We start from the raw sequence: 14046 nt of genomic DNA on the forward strand, positions 1-14046 counted from the left end.
TAGCGTGTTCTCCACATGTATGTGTGGAGTTAGCGTGTTCTCCACATGCATGTGTGGAGTTATGTTTTCCACATGCATGTGTGGAGTTAGCATGTTCTCCACATGCATGTGTGGAGTTAGCATGTTCTCCACATGCATGTGTGGAGTTAGCATGTTCTCCACATGCATGTGCAGAGTTAGCGTGTTCTCCACATGCATGTGTGGAGTTAGCGTGTTCTCCACATGCATGTGTGGAGTTAGCATGTTCTCCACATGCATGTGTGGAGTTAGCGTGTTCTCCACATGTATGTGTGGAGTTAGCGTGTTCTCCACATGCATGTGTGGAGTTATGTTTTCCACATGCATGTGTGGAGTTAGCATGTTCTCCACATGCATGTGTGGAGTTAGCATGTTCTCCACATGCATGTGTGGAGTTAGCATGTTCTCCACATGCATGTGCAGAGTTAGCGTGTTCTCCACATGCATGTGTGGAGTTAGCGTGTTCTCCACATGCATGTGTGGAGTTAGCATGTTCTCCACATGCATGTGTGGAGTTAGCGTGTTCTCCACATGCATGTGTGGAGTTGGCATGTTCTCCACATGCATTTGTGGAGTTAGCGTGTTCCCCCATGCATGTGTGGAGTTAGCGTGTTCTCCCCATGCATGTGTGGAGTTAGCGTTTTCTCCACATGCATGTGTGGAGTTAGCGTGTTCCCCCATGCATGTGTGGAGTTAGCGTGTTCTCCACATGCATGTGTGGAGTTAGCATGTTCTCCACATACATGTGTGGAGTTAAGTGTGTTCTCCACATGCATGTGTGGAGTTAGCGTGTTCTCCACATGCATGTGCGGAGTTAGCGTGTTCTCCACATGCATGTGCGGAGTTAGCGTGTTCTCCCCATGCATGTGTGGAGTTAGCATTTTCTCCACATGCATGTGTGAAATTAGCATGTTCTCCACATGCATGTGCGGAGTTAGCGTGTTCTCCACATGCATGTGTGGAGTTAGCGTGTTCTCCCCATGCATGTGTGGAGTTAGCGTTTTCTCCACATGCATGTGTGGAGTTAGCGTGTTCCCCCATGCATGTGTGGAGTTAGCGTGTTCTCCACATGCATGTGTGGAGTTAGCATGTTCTCCACATACATGTGTGGAGTTAAGTGTGTTCTCCACATGCATGTGTGGAGTTAGCGTGTTCTCCACATGCATGTGCGGAGTTAGCGTGTTCTCCACATGCATGTGCGGAGTTAGCGTGTTCTCCACATGCATGTGTGGAGTTAGCGTGTTCTCCCCATGCATGTGTGGAGTTAGCGTGTTCTCCACATGCATGTGTGGAGTTAGCGTGTTCTCCACATGCATGTGCGGAGTTAGCGTGTTCTTCACATGCATGTGTGGAGTTAGCGTGTTCTCCACATGCATGTGTGGAGTTAGCGTGTTCTCCACATGTATGTGTGGAGTTAGCGTGTTCTTCCCATGCATGTGTGGAGTTAGCGTGTTCTCCCATGCAAGTGTGGAGTTAGCGTGTTCTCCCATGCATGTGTGGAGTTAGCGTGTTCCCCACATGCATGTGTGGAGTTAGCATGTTCTCCACATGCATGTGTGGAGTTAGCGTGTTCTCCCCATGCATGTGTGGAGTTAGCGTTTTCTCCACATGCATGTGCGGAGTTAGCGTGTTCTCCACATGCATGTGCGGAGTTAGCGTGTTCTCCACATGCATGTGTGGAGTTAGCGTGTTCTCCACATGCATGTGTGGAGTTAGCGTGTTCTCCACATGCATGTGTGGAGTTAGCGTGTTCTTCCCATGCACGTGTGGAGTTAGCGTGTTCTTCCCATGCACGCGTGGAGTTAGCATGTTCTTCCCATGCATGTGTGGAGTTAGCGTGTTCTCCCATGCAAGTGTGGAGTTAGCGTGTTCCCCACATGCATGTGTGGAGTTAGCGTGTTCCCCACATGCATGTGTGGAGTTAGCATGTTCTCCACATGCATGTGTGGAGTTAGCATGTTCTCCCCATGTATGTGTGGAGTTAGCGTGTTCTCCATATGCATGTGTGGAATTAGCGTGTTCCCCCATGTATGTGTGGAGTTAGCGTGTTCTCCCCATGCATGTGTGGAGTTAGCATGCAAATCTCTTCAGATGAGAAGTGAAACATCTTCTGGTTGTAGCCATGTTTGTGTTTGATAGTCCGCTGGCTTTGGCGGCCATCTTTGATCGATTTCATCAACTCATCCTGATGTTCACGACAATCATGACCCAAAAACGAACCCAATAAAGACACATGAACATTTATAACATTAACTTTTAATAAAAAGGAAGTAGCTAGTGATTACTCAGACATGACCAGTTAAACAGGAAGTCTTTAGTGGGTCATTCATGAAGAGTTTATTCTCCTTTAAACTACAGAAGGAACTTTGGTACTAAGACTATTTCAGTACTAAAGGAATTGTGATGAATGGTAATAAACAGTGTTGGGAGTAATGCGGTACAAAAGTAATTAATTACTGTAATGCATTGCTTTTTGCTGTAATGTGCTAATGTAAGGCATTACAGGGAAAGAAAGTGGTAATATTTACTCGGTACAATTGTCAGTAACGCGGTAATTACAATGCATTTTAAACCCAGAATCAAGATGTGTTCCTTAAAAATTCAAATTGCGGGAAACCCGAAGAAAGATCCAGTATCTGCATATATTACGTCATTTATGGACTCAGCTTTGCGGGCAGAGAGGACGCCGCGGTAACGGCTCAACTACTCCAGCTGGGTCCTGCACGCGGCCGCTGTAACATTCACCAAATCGCTCCACTAAAACAAAATAATTCACTTGCGATCGTTCATATCAGCGCATATTCTCTGGTATTTTGTGCTTTTCTGACGTGCTTTGCCTCAGCTGAGTTAATCTGTGCCCCGGTGATTTCAACTCATTACTGCTGGAGCGCATGTGAAGATCCCTTTGGCTGATAGTTAGAAAGTAGGAAGTCTAGGAAACAGTTTTTCTGGAAGACGGAGAAAACACGCAGCATGCAGGAAGGTTAGAGAGAGAAAGGGCCGGAAATTATTCACATAAAATCAAGAAAACAAAACAAAGTGCTTGAAAAGAAAAAAGTAGGTAGATTTATCCCCAACACACATGTTTACCAGTGAAAAGCAATAATCTATATAAGCATTTAATACTTATACATGTGATAGAATCAGATCACCCCAGAAGTCAGTCCCACATCCAGGGCCGTATCAAGGCATTTGGGGACCAAGGCTAAATAGACTTGGAGCCCCCACCACCTCACTCCCTGCTCAGGTAATCTAAGATGGCAGCGTGCTGAGAGTACAGTTTGTTGTTGCTTTTATTTAATAAACAATCATTTTAAAGCACTGTTATTATATCTGACTGTTTTTAACAGCAATCCTAGCTCAGACACCACATCACCTTCCACATATATGTCATGAGCTCACTGAGCGTCACATGACCAGATTCATACTGAAGTTGTATCGGTGAAAGTAACTTAGAGTAATGCAAAAGCAGTGTAATGCCTTACATTTTTAAATCGGTAATATTGTAATGTAATGAATTACTTTAAAATGAGGGTAACAAGTAATAAATAATGCATTACAGTTTGGAAGTAACTTGCCCAACTCTGACAATAAAGGTTTAAATCCTCCGTCTGGTCCTGGTGTCAACTCCAGTATCTCATTAAGATCGTCTGAAATAAGCAAACATGACCGTTGCTGAGACCACACACCTGTTAGAAGTTATTTAGAAGTCCTGATTTGTCCCGTTTAAATGAAGGAACGAGGACGTGGAGACACCAGGTCCAGCAGGTGTTTGTAAACTATCCCAGCTAGCTCCTGAGTCCCAGCAGGAGATCAGGAGGCTCCGGTGCCTCCAGCAGCCTGGTGGCTCTTCATGTGGGACTTCAGACAGTGGCTCTGAGTGAAGCTCTTGTCACACACGGTGCACCGGTAGGGTCTCTCTCCGTTGTGGGTCCTCATGTGGATGTTCAGGTAGGTTTTCCGAGCACACTTCTTCCCACAGATCCCGCAGACGTGCGGTTTGGCCCCCGTGTGCGTCCGCAGGTGCTCGTCTAGGTTGCTCTTCCGTTTGAAGGCCCAGCCGCAGTGGGAACAGCTGTAGGGCTTCTCCCCCGTGTGGATGCGCATGTGGTTCTTCAGAGGGTCCTTGGTGGAGAAGCCCTTCCCACACTGGACGCAGTGGTAGGGCTTCTCGTTGGTGTGGGACCTCATGTGGATGCTGAGCTGCATGCTGGTGTGGAACATCTTGCAGCAGATGTCACAGAGGTAGGTCTTCTGCCTGTTGGTGTGGATCTTCTCGTGTTGTCTCAGAGTGGTCGACAGCTTGAAGCCCCTCCCACAGGTCTGACAGCTGTGGGGTCTCTCTGCGGAGTGCGTCATCTTGTGGCGGGATAACGATCTTTTGTCGCACATGAACCTCCCGCAGACGCCACAGAGGAAGAGTTTACGCTTGTGGTGGCTCGTGAGATGAGCCTTTAACTGGACCTCCAGCCCAAACACCTTCTGGCAGGTGGGACACGTGTGGCCAGGTTCATGGAGTCTCTGGTGGTCCTCCAGGGACTCCTTCAAAGCAAAGGTGGCGTGGCAAACTTCACACAGGTGCGGTTTCTCCCCCGAGTGAGCCGCCACATGCTCGTTCAGGCTGAGGACACTGGTGAAGGTCTCTCCACAGACGGGACAGTCATCCGGTCTGTGCTCCCTCTGAAAAGGCTCCGTCAGAACCTCCACGGACTCTCCGCACACTCCTCCCACCTCCTCCTGCTGGCTCCAGGTGTGTTTGACTGGCAGATCCTCAGATTTGGGCTCATCTCCACGGACTTCCCCGGTGAAAGAGTGGCTGCCTTCCGCCTGAGGGGTGGAGGAGCCGTTTTTAGTCTCCTCAGAGGTCCTCAGACGTGGTTTCATCCTCCCGTCTAGCCTCCCGCTGCTGTCACTTTCCCCTCCACTGTCTCCCCCTTTTAAATCACACATGTCTTCTTCACTCCCACCACCAGAGGGAGCCACAGACCCTTCTACTGCCAGTAGAAGCTCCCCGCCAGCTTCACGCTCCCAGCTGCTGACCTCCTGGAGGAGGCTGCTGTGGAAACCAGGATGAGGAGTTAGCACGTGGAAGGTGGTGTTCAGTGGATGTTTACAAACGCTAGCTGTTTGTAAACAGTATGCTAGCCGTTAGCCCATCAACCCTGAAGGATATAAACCACTTCTCTGAACAGAGGCTGTTCTGTGACCTCCTTTACCTGGCCTGTCCTGCGTCCTCGCACGTCTCCATCTCCTCAATCTCCTCCTGAGGTTCTGGTTGAGTCTGGAAAACAGGAGCAAGTTCATCCTGAGAAGAGCTGCGGCAGGCAAAAACCAGAACCAGCCAGACCTTTCCGTCCTAGTCACCTTCACACGGACGTAGACCGTCGACCTCACCGATCCTGAGGACTTCAGGGTCTTCTGGATCTCCTCTGGAGTCACCGTGTGCAGCACCAGAGGCTGAAGTCCCCGTCTCTTGTCTGATGTCAGAACATCAAAGGGTCTGTTGTCTCCAGCCAGCTGGGGGACGGCAGATCTCAACAGGTGAAGGAAGCCCGCCTCCTGCAGTCCAGGAGGACATTTCAGAGAGACCACCGGACTTTTCTTCATCACTGATGGAACCAAAAACTAAAGATGAACAGGAAGTTGTTTCCACCCAACAAAGTCTTCTGATGCAAGACAACCCCACACCACGGGCTTAAGCCACTCCCACTTCCTGTTAGAAACATGCAACAAAGGCTGTTGCCTGTCGACACACACACAGAGGCTCACAACAGCACTGTGACATCATTTGGTACCAACTGATGTCACAGTGTGCCTCTTAACCAATAACAATGGCAGATTTAAATTCAAATGCAGTGCAGGCTTTGTGCCTGATGACACTGACACTTTTAGGTAGAAAATTTAAGTTTCAGACTCACATATATAAAGTTTATCAGCAAAAAAAGGTAGATTAGGGGGTGACTTGCTCTTTAAACCTGTTACCATGTTTAGAGAGGACGCGGATGCTGCTGTCCTCCAGGACACGGACTCGCAGGTTTATGGTTCTCTGGTGTCTGCTGGGTTTTCTGTGAGCTGCTGGAAGTGCAGGTGGAGGAGAGCTGAAGGACAAAAGCCAGCAGCATAAACAGAGACGTCCCCTCATCAGGACCTAATGTCCCCTCATAGAGACACACAGAACAGGACCAGGTACCTGGATGGACCGGTCGGGTCCAGACTCTTCAGAGGATCATGGGACTCCTCTTCCTCAGCAGATCCTTGGTTCGTGTCTGTCTGTAAACCTGCAGAAGTCCATTCACATTCATGAACATGCTGTCTGAGCCCTGTTGGTCCAGTACTGTTAAGAAAACAACATCTATTTAAAAATAAAAACAGCCGAATGTTAACCGTAATTGTCCTAAGTCATACTACATTTGTGTTTTGTTACTAAACTGTAGAAATATTACTACATATAGAGAAAACGTAAACTTGGAGGTTCTTAAAGGAAGTTCTGAATGGGATTTCCTTTTCCGGAGCGTGCAGCCCAGCAGACCCAGAACTACTGCGGCTGTGGTTTAGAGACACCGACCCTCGGTGCCGGTGGAGGCCCGGGGCTGCAGCAGCTCCAGCTGCCTCCTCTGAAGGCTGATCTCCCGTCTGAAGCCCGAAGCCTCCGCCTCGTACGCGGCTACGATCTTTTCCACAAACGCTAAAATCTCCTTGGAAGCGGAGGTGAGCCGCTCGTCGACGAAGCTCTGCATGTCCGCCAGAACCTCTGCTGGACCCGTCTCCATCAGCGAACCTTTGGTTAAACGTTTCAGACCGAATCTGTAGCACTTCCGGCTTCGGTGCCTTCTGCAAAACCAGAGGCAGTCGCGTGACGTTGACGGCGCGTTAGCGCCACCTGGTGGCCAGAAACACTCAAGCGCTTCATGAGTGAAGAGGGACGCTGTTGCTTTTGTGGAAACACCTGAGACCGTTCAGCTTCTTCTGGATCTGTCCTCGTGCTGCAGCATTTTGGAAAGATATATATATATATATATATATATATATATATATATATATATATATATATATATATATATATATATATATATATATGTGTGTGTATGTGTGTGTGTGTGTGTGTGTGTGTGTGTGTGTGAGACCTTCAGTTTACATGAGTTATTTTGTCCTTCATACTTGCTACAACTGGATTTTAAAAAAATATTTTTTTAATTATTTTTATGTTTTTAAGAACAAGGAGACGGCCATTGTACTCTAACCAACGTGAAACCATCATGCACAAACAACTCAACATTAATAAGTCTGTAAAACCTGACAACACTCAACCGATCTTTAAGAGAACAAGTTGATCTTCTTAAAGAGACAGATGCATCATGCAGACACATACACGAGTAGCTACTTCAACATGTGTGCATTAAACAAAATGAATAAGGTATTAGAGCTGATGCAATGTTTAGTGACTTTAACGATAAGGCAGCAGGAGCTCAGGATGGAGAGAGGGTTGTTCAGTGGTCAGAAGGTTGCAGGTTCAATCCCAGCTGTCTCAAGGGTTCTGTTGAGTTCTTGGGCCAGACTCTAAACCTAGCTTCCCTGTGCTGCCTCTGTTCTCCGGCCCCTAGGCTGCAATGGCCAGTTAGTAAGTTACCGACAGCAGTGTGTGAATGTTTAAAAGCGCTGTGGGTGCCTTTACAAGAGCTTTACAAAGGCAGTCCATCGTTTTTATTAAATGGTGGGAAGCCCACATACGAGGGCCCCACAGCACTGGGCCACAGGGGGCAGCCCTGTTGGGCCCCTACATGGCCCCAGACGATGGGACCCACACGTGTCCTACATCTCACAACGAGGGTGGGCCCAAATGAAGCAGTGCTTTGTGGATCCCACACAGGGGTCCAAATGGGCATTTTTGCTGGGCAGACACAAACAGGTGGGTGGGGTCATCTGACACACCTGAGGAGGAAGAGGCGGGGCTAGTTCATGTTGCACTGGCACACACTAGCTCATCAGCAATCTGAACGTTTTTCCTCTGAATCGCTCTGAGCTGATCTGGACCTGATCCAACCCAGTTCACCAGCACCTGACACCTCTAGCTCCGCCCCCATCACACTGGGGGGGTGCGTGTGTGCGTGTGTGGGAGGAAACTTCCTGTAGGTGAAGTGTTGTCAGAGTGTCAGGAGATGATCAGCAGAGGAACGTGAGAGCTGCTGGGAGCTGATGTCCTCAGGGCCTTTCTAAGTGTCTCCTAGCTGGTGCTTGTGGACCTTTGACAGGAAGAAGATGTTTGTGGTGTTTGTGGTCCTCCTGCACGGTAAGATCATCTTCCTCTCTCTGCTCTGATCATCCCTCACTTCAGTCCCACTGCTGCTCCAACACCGTTCTCTCTGGAAGCTGTTGAACTGGCCCACAGGAGACCATCAGTGGATTCTTCTGGGTGGACCTCAGACCAGCTGCTGCGTTTGTCTTGTTGTTCTGACTCGGCTTCACGTGGGACCAAGCTGGATGGATCCTTCGGCGGGGTTCTGGTCTCACGTGGAGCTCACACTCACTTTAGATCCTCTGCTGCTGCTTTCAGCTGACAGTTCACCACCAACAGATCCGAGATCAGCTCTGACAGAGTCTCCTGCTCTGAATGATCGCCAGCATCAACGTTTTTACCCTTGTTTCTATCAGATGTTCTTCCTGTGTGGGCGTGGCCAACCTGCCCGCCTGGTCGGCCCAGAAACAAACACGTGAGACCAGGCAGGCAGCAGGGATCAGAGGGTTCACGCCTTACAGAGCTTCTGCTTTCCCTTCAGGGCTGGAATAGGTCAAGGTCACGTTTATTTCTACAGCACGCTCATCATTGCTCCCGCGGCCCAAAGTGCTGTACAACACACGAGGTACCACAGCCAGAAAGTAGGACTTAACCCATAAAACCATAATAATCAGCAAGCTAGGATAAAGACAACATCCCGTCACTCAGTTGTAAAATCAATAAAAATGAGAAAGAATGACAAAAATAAAATCATCCTACATGAAAGCCAGGCTGAAGACATGAGTTAAGCTAGGGCTTAAAGACATCCAGACGCTAGAGGTCCTGACCTGCAGAGGAAGGCGGTTCCAGACGGCCGGCCGCAGAGAAAGCCCCGTCTCCTCTCGTCTTTAGGCCGGCGTTTGGAACTGACAATAAAAACCGAGAGCCCGACCGCAAATCCCTGGCAGGAGTGTCGGGTGACAATAAATCGTCTGTATAAGGAGGGGCCAGACCGTAAAGTGATGTATAAACAAGAAGCAACAGTTTAAACTGAGTCCTGAACGCGCTGGCAGCCAGTGAAGCACTGGAGAGATGTGGACATGCTTCCTTGTAGCTGTTAAAAGGCGGGCGGCTGCGTTTTGAACCGGCTGTGGGCGGTTCGAGGAGGAACGACCCGAACATTTACACATCCTGGATAAGAACTCGGATGTGAGACGGTGGATACTAGAATGGAAGATCTCATCTGTGAAATCTTCCCAAGAAAAAAAGACAAGAAGCGGTCGTCATTTTTGAGCAGGTGTGCGAGTTCTTCCCATGCTGGGATTCTGGGACTACTGGTGGAAACCAGGTTGCACCAGTAGTCCCAGGTGAGACGTTTAACATCGTTTACAAAACCCCCGCATCGCATTCTGTCACCGTAACAAACTAGCTTCAGTACAAAATGATGCAGAAATAAGATAAATGGATGTATTTGTGGAGCACCATCTAGGGTTCTGCAACCCCCCAAGGCACTTTACAACTAACCAGTCATTCCTTCATTAACACACACATTGACATGCTGGTGATGACCAGCTACGGTGTAGCCACGGCTGCTCTGGGCTGCACAGTGGTCCGGTCTTGATGTCGCAAAGCCTGGAGGATCCGACTAGAGAGGTGACTTGACTTTAATCAGGCGCCTCAACTGGAAAATGACATCATTTCACCACCGAGTCACCTGGCTGTCCAGGTCCATGTTTGTCCTCTACCGTCCTCCTCGTGCTCTCAGGTCTGCTCCTCAGCGGTTGGTGAATTTCTTTTTTGGTCGGACGAATTCATGCTGACCACCCATCACCACTAGGGGATGCCAAATCACCATTCTTATGATGTAATCCACAGTTTGTACCTCAACCCTATGACGTTCAAGAGCAAGTCACCATCAAATCAACCGTTTTTGCTGATAAACTATACAAATGCGTGTCTAATCGTGCCACACACACGTGGAGTCAGCAGTTTGTTCTGCCTAAAACTGTCAGCGTTGCACCGTCGTCAGGTAAAACCTCTGCACTGCATTTGAATTCAAATCAGCCATCGCTATTGGCTAAGAGGTACACTATGACGTTAGCTGGTACATTATGATGTCATAATGCCGTTGTGAGCCTGTGTGTGTGTGTATTTTTTAGCGGCTCCGCCCTCTTGGTCTGCCAGGCAACAGCATTTGTTGCATTTTTCAAACATGAAGTAGGAGTGGAGGAAGACTCTGGTGGGGGGTGACTTGCTCTTTAAAAACAAGGGCTGAGAGAAAGCCAAATACACGTACCGACACAAATACTGTAGCAACAATGCAACTCTACATGTTTAATTTAAACTGTTTATTTAGCTTTCATGTCTTTGCTGGGTGGGCGGGGTCAACCGGTAGTTCCATTGTATTATTATGGTGTTTATGGAGGCTCCCGGGTCATTGTGAACCTCAACATAGTGTCGTGTGTCATAGAGGCTCCGATGAAACAGGCTACAGGTGAAACAGTTGTTCACATTTACTGTAATAATGATCATTTATGTCAGTGACCCTTGATGAGGAACGGTATATTTCTGTCCTAAGTGTCCCAGCAGGTCTCAGCTGTGGAGATGTTCCAGGGGGACCAGTTCCTCCTGCTGCCCTGTGGGTTCCCCACCTTTGACCTGGAGAACCCCACAGTGGTCTGGACCCGTCAGGACCTCAGTCCTCCTACTGTCCACCAGCGTCTGCCTGAAGGAGACCAGCTGAAGGACCAGAACCAGCTCTACAGAGGCAGAACCTCCATGAAGGCTGATGCTCTGGACTCTGGAGACCTGAGTCTGAACCTGACCAACCTGCAGCTGTCTGACTCCGGAACCTACACCTGCTCCGTCACAGACTTCGGAGAGGAATTGAGCCGGACCGACGTTGAACTGAAGGTCAAAGGTCAGAGGTCACTGTGTCCTTCATGTGTCTCTTCAGAGCGTTTTCCATCCTGGGCCATAGCTATCCTGGTTCTCCTGGTTCTGATCGTCTCTGCGGGTGTTTTATTTCATCATCGGCACTATTTCATGTCAGGTGAGTCTCTAAATCTATTCATGAATCCCTTCATTCTCATCCGCTTATCCTGAGTCGGGTCGCGGGGGCAGCAGCCGAAGCAGAGGCCCAGACATCCCTCTCCCCAGCCACTTGGACCAGCTCCTCCGGGGGAATCCCAAAGCGTTCCCTGGCCAGGTGAGAGACATAGTCCCTCCACCGTGTCCTGGGTCTACCTTTAGGCCTTCTCCCGGTTGGACGTTCCCAGAAAACCTCACCAGGGAGGCGTCCAGGAGGCATCCTAATCAGATCCCAAGCTGCTTCGACTGGCTCCTCTCGATGTGGAGGAGCAGCAAGTCTACTCCGATTCCCTCCTGGATTACTCAGCTTCTCACCCTACCTCTAAGGGAGAGCCCAGACACCCTGCGTAGGAAATTAATTTCAGCCGTGATCTCGTTCTTTCGGTCACTACCCAAAGCTCGTGACCATAGGTGAGGGTAGGAACGTAGATCGACCGGTAAACCGAGAGCTTCACCTTCTGACTCAGCTCTCTCTTCACCACGACAGACCGGTACAACGCCCGCATCACTGCAGATGCAGCACCGATCCGCCTATCGATCTCACGCTCCAGTTTTCCCTCACTCGTGAACAAGACTCCTCCACTTGGGGCAGGACCTCATCCCTGACCTGGAGAAGGCCTTCTACCCTTTTCAACACTGTATCCACACAACTAATTCATTCAGCTTACACTCCCATACAAAATTTGACATACCATTGACAATGATTGTATTTACAATCTCATCATCAGTCCTAGAGACTTCACACACAACATGTTAAATCCAACAATCACACACCAACTTCCTCACTCTTATATCGCAACAAAACCGGTTCTTTATATTCGATTTTAAATATAGAAATATTTGGACATTGCTTGAGCTGTAGCCCCAGTCGATTCCAAAGTTTGACTCCACACACTGACACACACAGACTTGTCCTTGTAGTTGTTACGGCCTGGGTTTTAAAGTAACCCAACCCTCCATGCAGTACGTTAAGTAAGGCAACACCAGTGAGCAACACAACATATACAAGCCACTGTATTGTAAAAGGTTTTTGGCTCTGTTGATGATTGAAACACTTTTTGAAATCTTAATCTGTATGTGTCGGATATGTGGTTTCCAGCTTAGTTTACTGTCAATAATTATTCCTAAGAATTTAGTTTCCAACACAACATCTATTGCTATACCCTCTTGTCATCGTTCTCTGGTCTAGGTGAGTCCTCCTCCTCAATTGAACAATCTTTGGGGTTCTGTGTTCCACAGGTGAGGAGCGGGGAGGTACCAGCTGTGCTGAGTTAATCATTTGGAGCTCGGGTTTAAAAGGAGGATGGAGACACTACTCGAAGCCGGATGATTACTCCAGTATTGGTAACGCCTGCCACTCGTACTTGTTTGACCTCGCATGTTTGGATTACTTGGATTTTGACCTTGGACTGTTTATTGGATTACGGTTTTGAACTTGCTCCTGAAGCTCCGTTTGCTTGCCCTCCTAGCATGGACGTAATTTTCACTTTAGAAGTGGGGGGGACATGGGGGGGGGGGGGGTATCTTTACAGTATGCTCTAATGGCAGGCTTCAAGCCAAACGGTTGTTTTCCGCTTGGTCCTAGAGCTCAACCAGTGTCAATTTAATATAGCGTAATGTTGTTTTTGGATGGTAAAAAGTGCAGGGGTCAAAACTTGACTTTGGAAAAAGTGGGGGGACATGTCCCCCCTGCCCCCCCCCCCCCCCCCCCCAAATTACGTCCATGCCTCCTAGGATCACCACCCCAACCTTCACCAAATTCTGCTAAGAACCACGGATCCTCATTCACGTCTCATCCTCCTCCACCGCTCCTGCATTTCTCCTCTCTGCTTCCTCACCTCCCGTCCGGCTGGATCTCTACACTCGTCTCCTTGGCACCCCGCTTGCCCCGCAGCTCGCTGAGCTAAGAACTCTGAACAATCGCCCTCGGCATAATTCACTGGATTTCAGTGCTACTTTAGTTCCCGTTTGTGTAAATAAAGACTTTAATTTCTTACCTCCTGACTCCTGAGCTGATTCTGCATGTCTTGGGTTAAACGCCTTCCACAAGCCATGACACCTCTGTATTTATTCCTCGAATCGAATTCCCTTTATAATTTCCAAAGTGCATTACTTTTGTTTTATCTAAATTCACGGATTGACATCCGTCCATGGTTTCAGTTTTATTACTTATTTATGTTGTATATTAAGTCATTATAATTATCACTAGAATAAAATGTATGCATGTCATCTGCAAAAAGAAGTAATTTCAGACATTTTGATGCTGTAAATATATCATTTATATACAAAATGAACTATTTTGGACAGAAAATAGATCCCTGTGGGACACCACGAGCAATCTCCAATAAATCAGAGTCATACGCACCCATCTTCACATACTGTTGTCGCCCGATTAAATAACTTTGAATCCAGTTGAAAGCCACACCCCTAATGCCACATCTTTCTATTTTATTTAACAAAATTGAACGGTTAACAGTATCGAAGGCTTTTCTTAAGTCAAGGAATATTCCCGCAGCGCTGCATATTGTTTCTTATCTAGACTATTTGTAATTTCTTCCACTACATCGGTTATGCTCACGGATGTTGACCATGCCGATCTAAACCCACATTGACTTTCACCAATTATGTTACATTTCTCAACAAATGGCTCTAATCTTTTATTGAACAGTTTCTACAAAATTTTAGAAAACTGGGGGAGCAGAGAAACCGGTCTATAGTTTGTGAAG

At 48.1% G+C, this 14046-nt stretch overlaps 2 protein-coding genes across 4 annotated transcripts; one reads left to right on the forward strand and one right to left on the reverse strand.

The window, feature by feature from the left end:
- Positions 1 to 2258: 2258 nt before the first annotated feature.
- Positions 2259 to 6881, reverse strand: LOC107396752 (zinc finger protein 157). Its single transcript, XM_015976586.3, has 6 exons — positions 6584 to 6881; positions 6209 to 6296; positions 6001 to 6116; positions 5383 to 5627; positions 5235 to 5299; positions 2259 to 5074 (listed from the first exon to the last, which is right to left on the reverse strand). The coding sequence occupies exons 1-6, from the start codon at positions 6786 to 6788 to the stop codon at positions 3832 to 3834; spliced, it is 1962 nt and encodes a 653-aa protein (XP_015832072.3). The 5' UTR covers positions 6789 to 6881; the 3' UTR covers positions 2259 to 3831.
- A 1204-nt stretch (positions 6882 to 8085) lies between these two features.
- On the forward strand, positions 8086 to 12993 carry LOC107396755 (myelin-oligodendrocyte glycoprotein). Of its 3 annotated transcripts, XM_070548685.1 has the most exons (4): positions 8086 to 8305; positions 10809 to 11282; positions 12560 to 12664; positions 12790 to 12993. In XM_070548685.1, the coding sequence occupies exons 1-4, from the start codon at positions 8275 to 8277 to the stop codon at positions 12798 to 12800; spliced, it is 621 nt and encodes a 206-aa protein (XP_070404786.1). In that variant the 5' UTR covers positions 8086 to 8274; the 3' UTR covers positions 12801 to 12993. The 3 variants fall into 3 exon arrangements, 2 of the variants coding, with proteins under 2 accessions (XP_070404786.1, XP_070404785.1); XM_070548684.1 differs by having other exon boundaries at positions 12560 to 12993; XR_011519175.1 differs by lacking the exon at positions 12790 to 12993 and having other exon boundaries at positions 8089 to 8305; positions 10809 to 11438; positions 12560 to 12647.
- The last annotated feature ends 1053 nt before the right edge of the window (positions 12994 to 14046 follow it).

Source organism: Nothobranchius furzeri, chromosome 2 (genome assembly GCF_043380555.1).
Source record: "Nothobranchius furzeri strain GRZ-AD chromosome 2, NfurGRZ-RIMD1, whole genome shotgun sequence".
In the NCBI taxonomy this organism is placed as follows: domain Eukaryota; kingdom Metazoa; phylum Chordata; class Actinopteri; order Cyprinodontiformes; family Nothobranchiidae; genus Nothobranchius; species Nothobranchius furzeri.

What these genes read in the sequence shown, in the direction of transcription:
- LOC107396752 (XM_015976586.3), bottom strand. Translation starts at nt 6,788, where the DNA reads ATGGAGACGGGTCCAGCAGAGGTTCTGGCGGACATGCAGAGCTTCGTC. An exon ending in GACCCGACCGGTCCATCCAG is followed by an intron (nt 6,117 to 6,208) that starts GTACCTGGTCCT and finishes TTTGTCCTTCAG; the next exon opens with CTCTCCTCCACCTGCACTTC. An exon ending in CGGTCTACGTCCGTGTGAAG is followed by an intron (nt 5,300 to 5,382) that starts GTGACTAGGACG and finishes CCTGTTTTCCAG; the next exon opens with ACTCAACCAGAACCTCAGGA.
- LOC107396755 (XM_070548684.1), top strand. Translation starts at nt 8,275, where the DNA reads ATGTTTGTGGTGTTTGTGGTCCTCCTGCACG. An exon ending in GTTTGTGGTCCTCCTGCACG is followed by an intron (nt 8,306 to 10,808) that starts GTAAGATCATCT and finishes TTCTGTCCTAAG; the next exon opens with TGTCCCAGCAGGTCTCAGCT. An exon ending in TCGGCACTATTTCATGTCAG is followed by an intron (nt 11,283 to 12,559) that starts GTGAGTCTCTAA and finishes TGTGTTCCACAG; the next exon opens with GTGAGGAGCGGGGAGGTACC.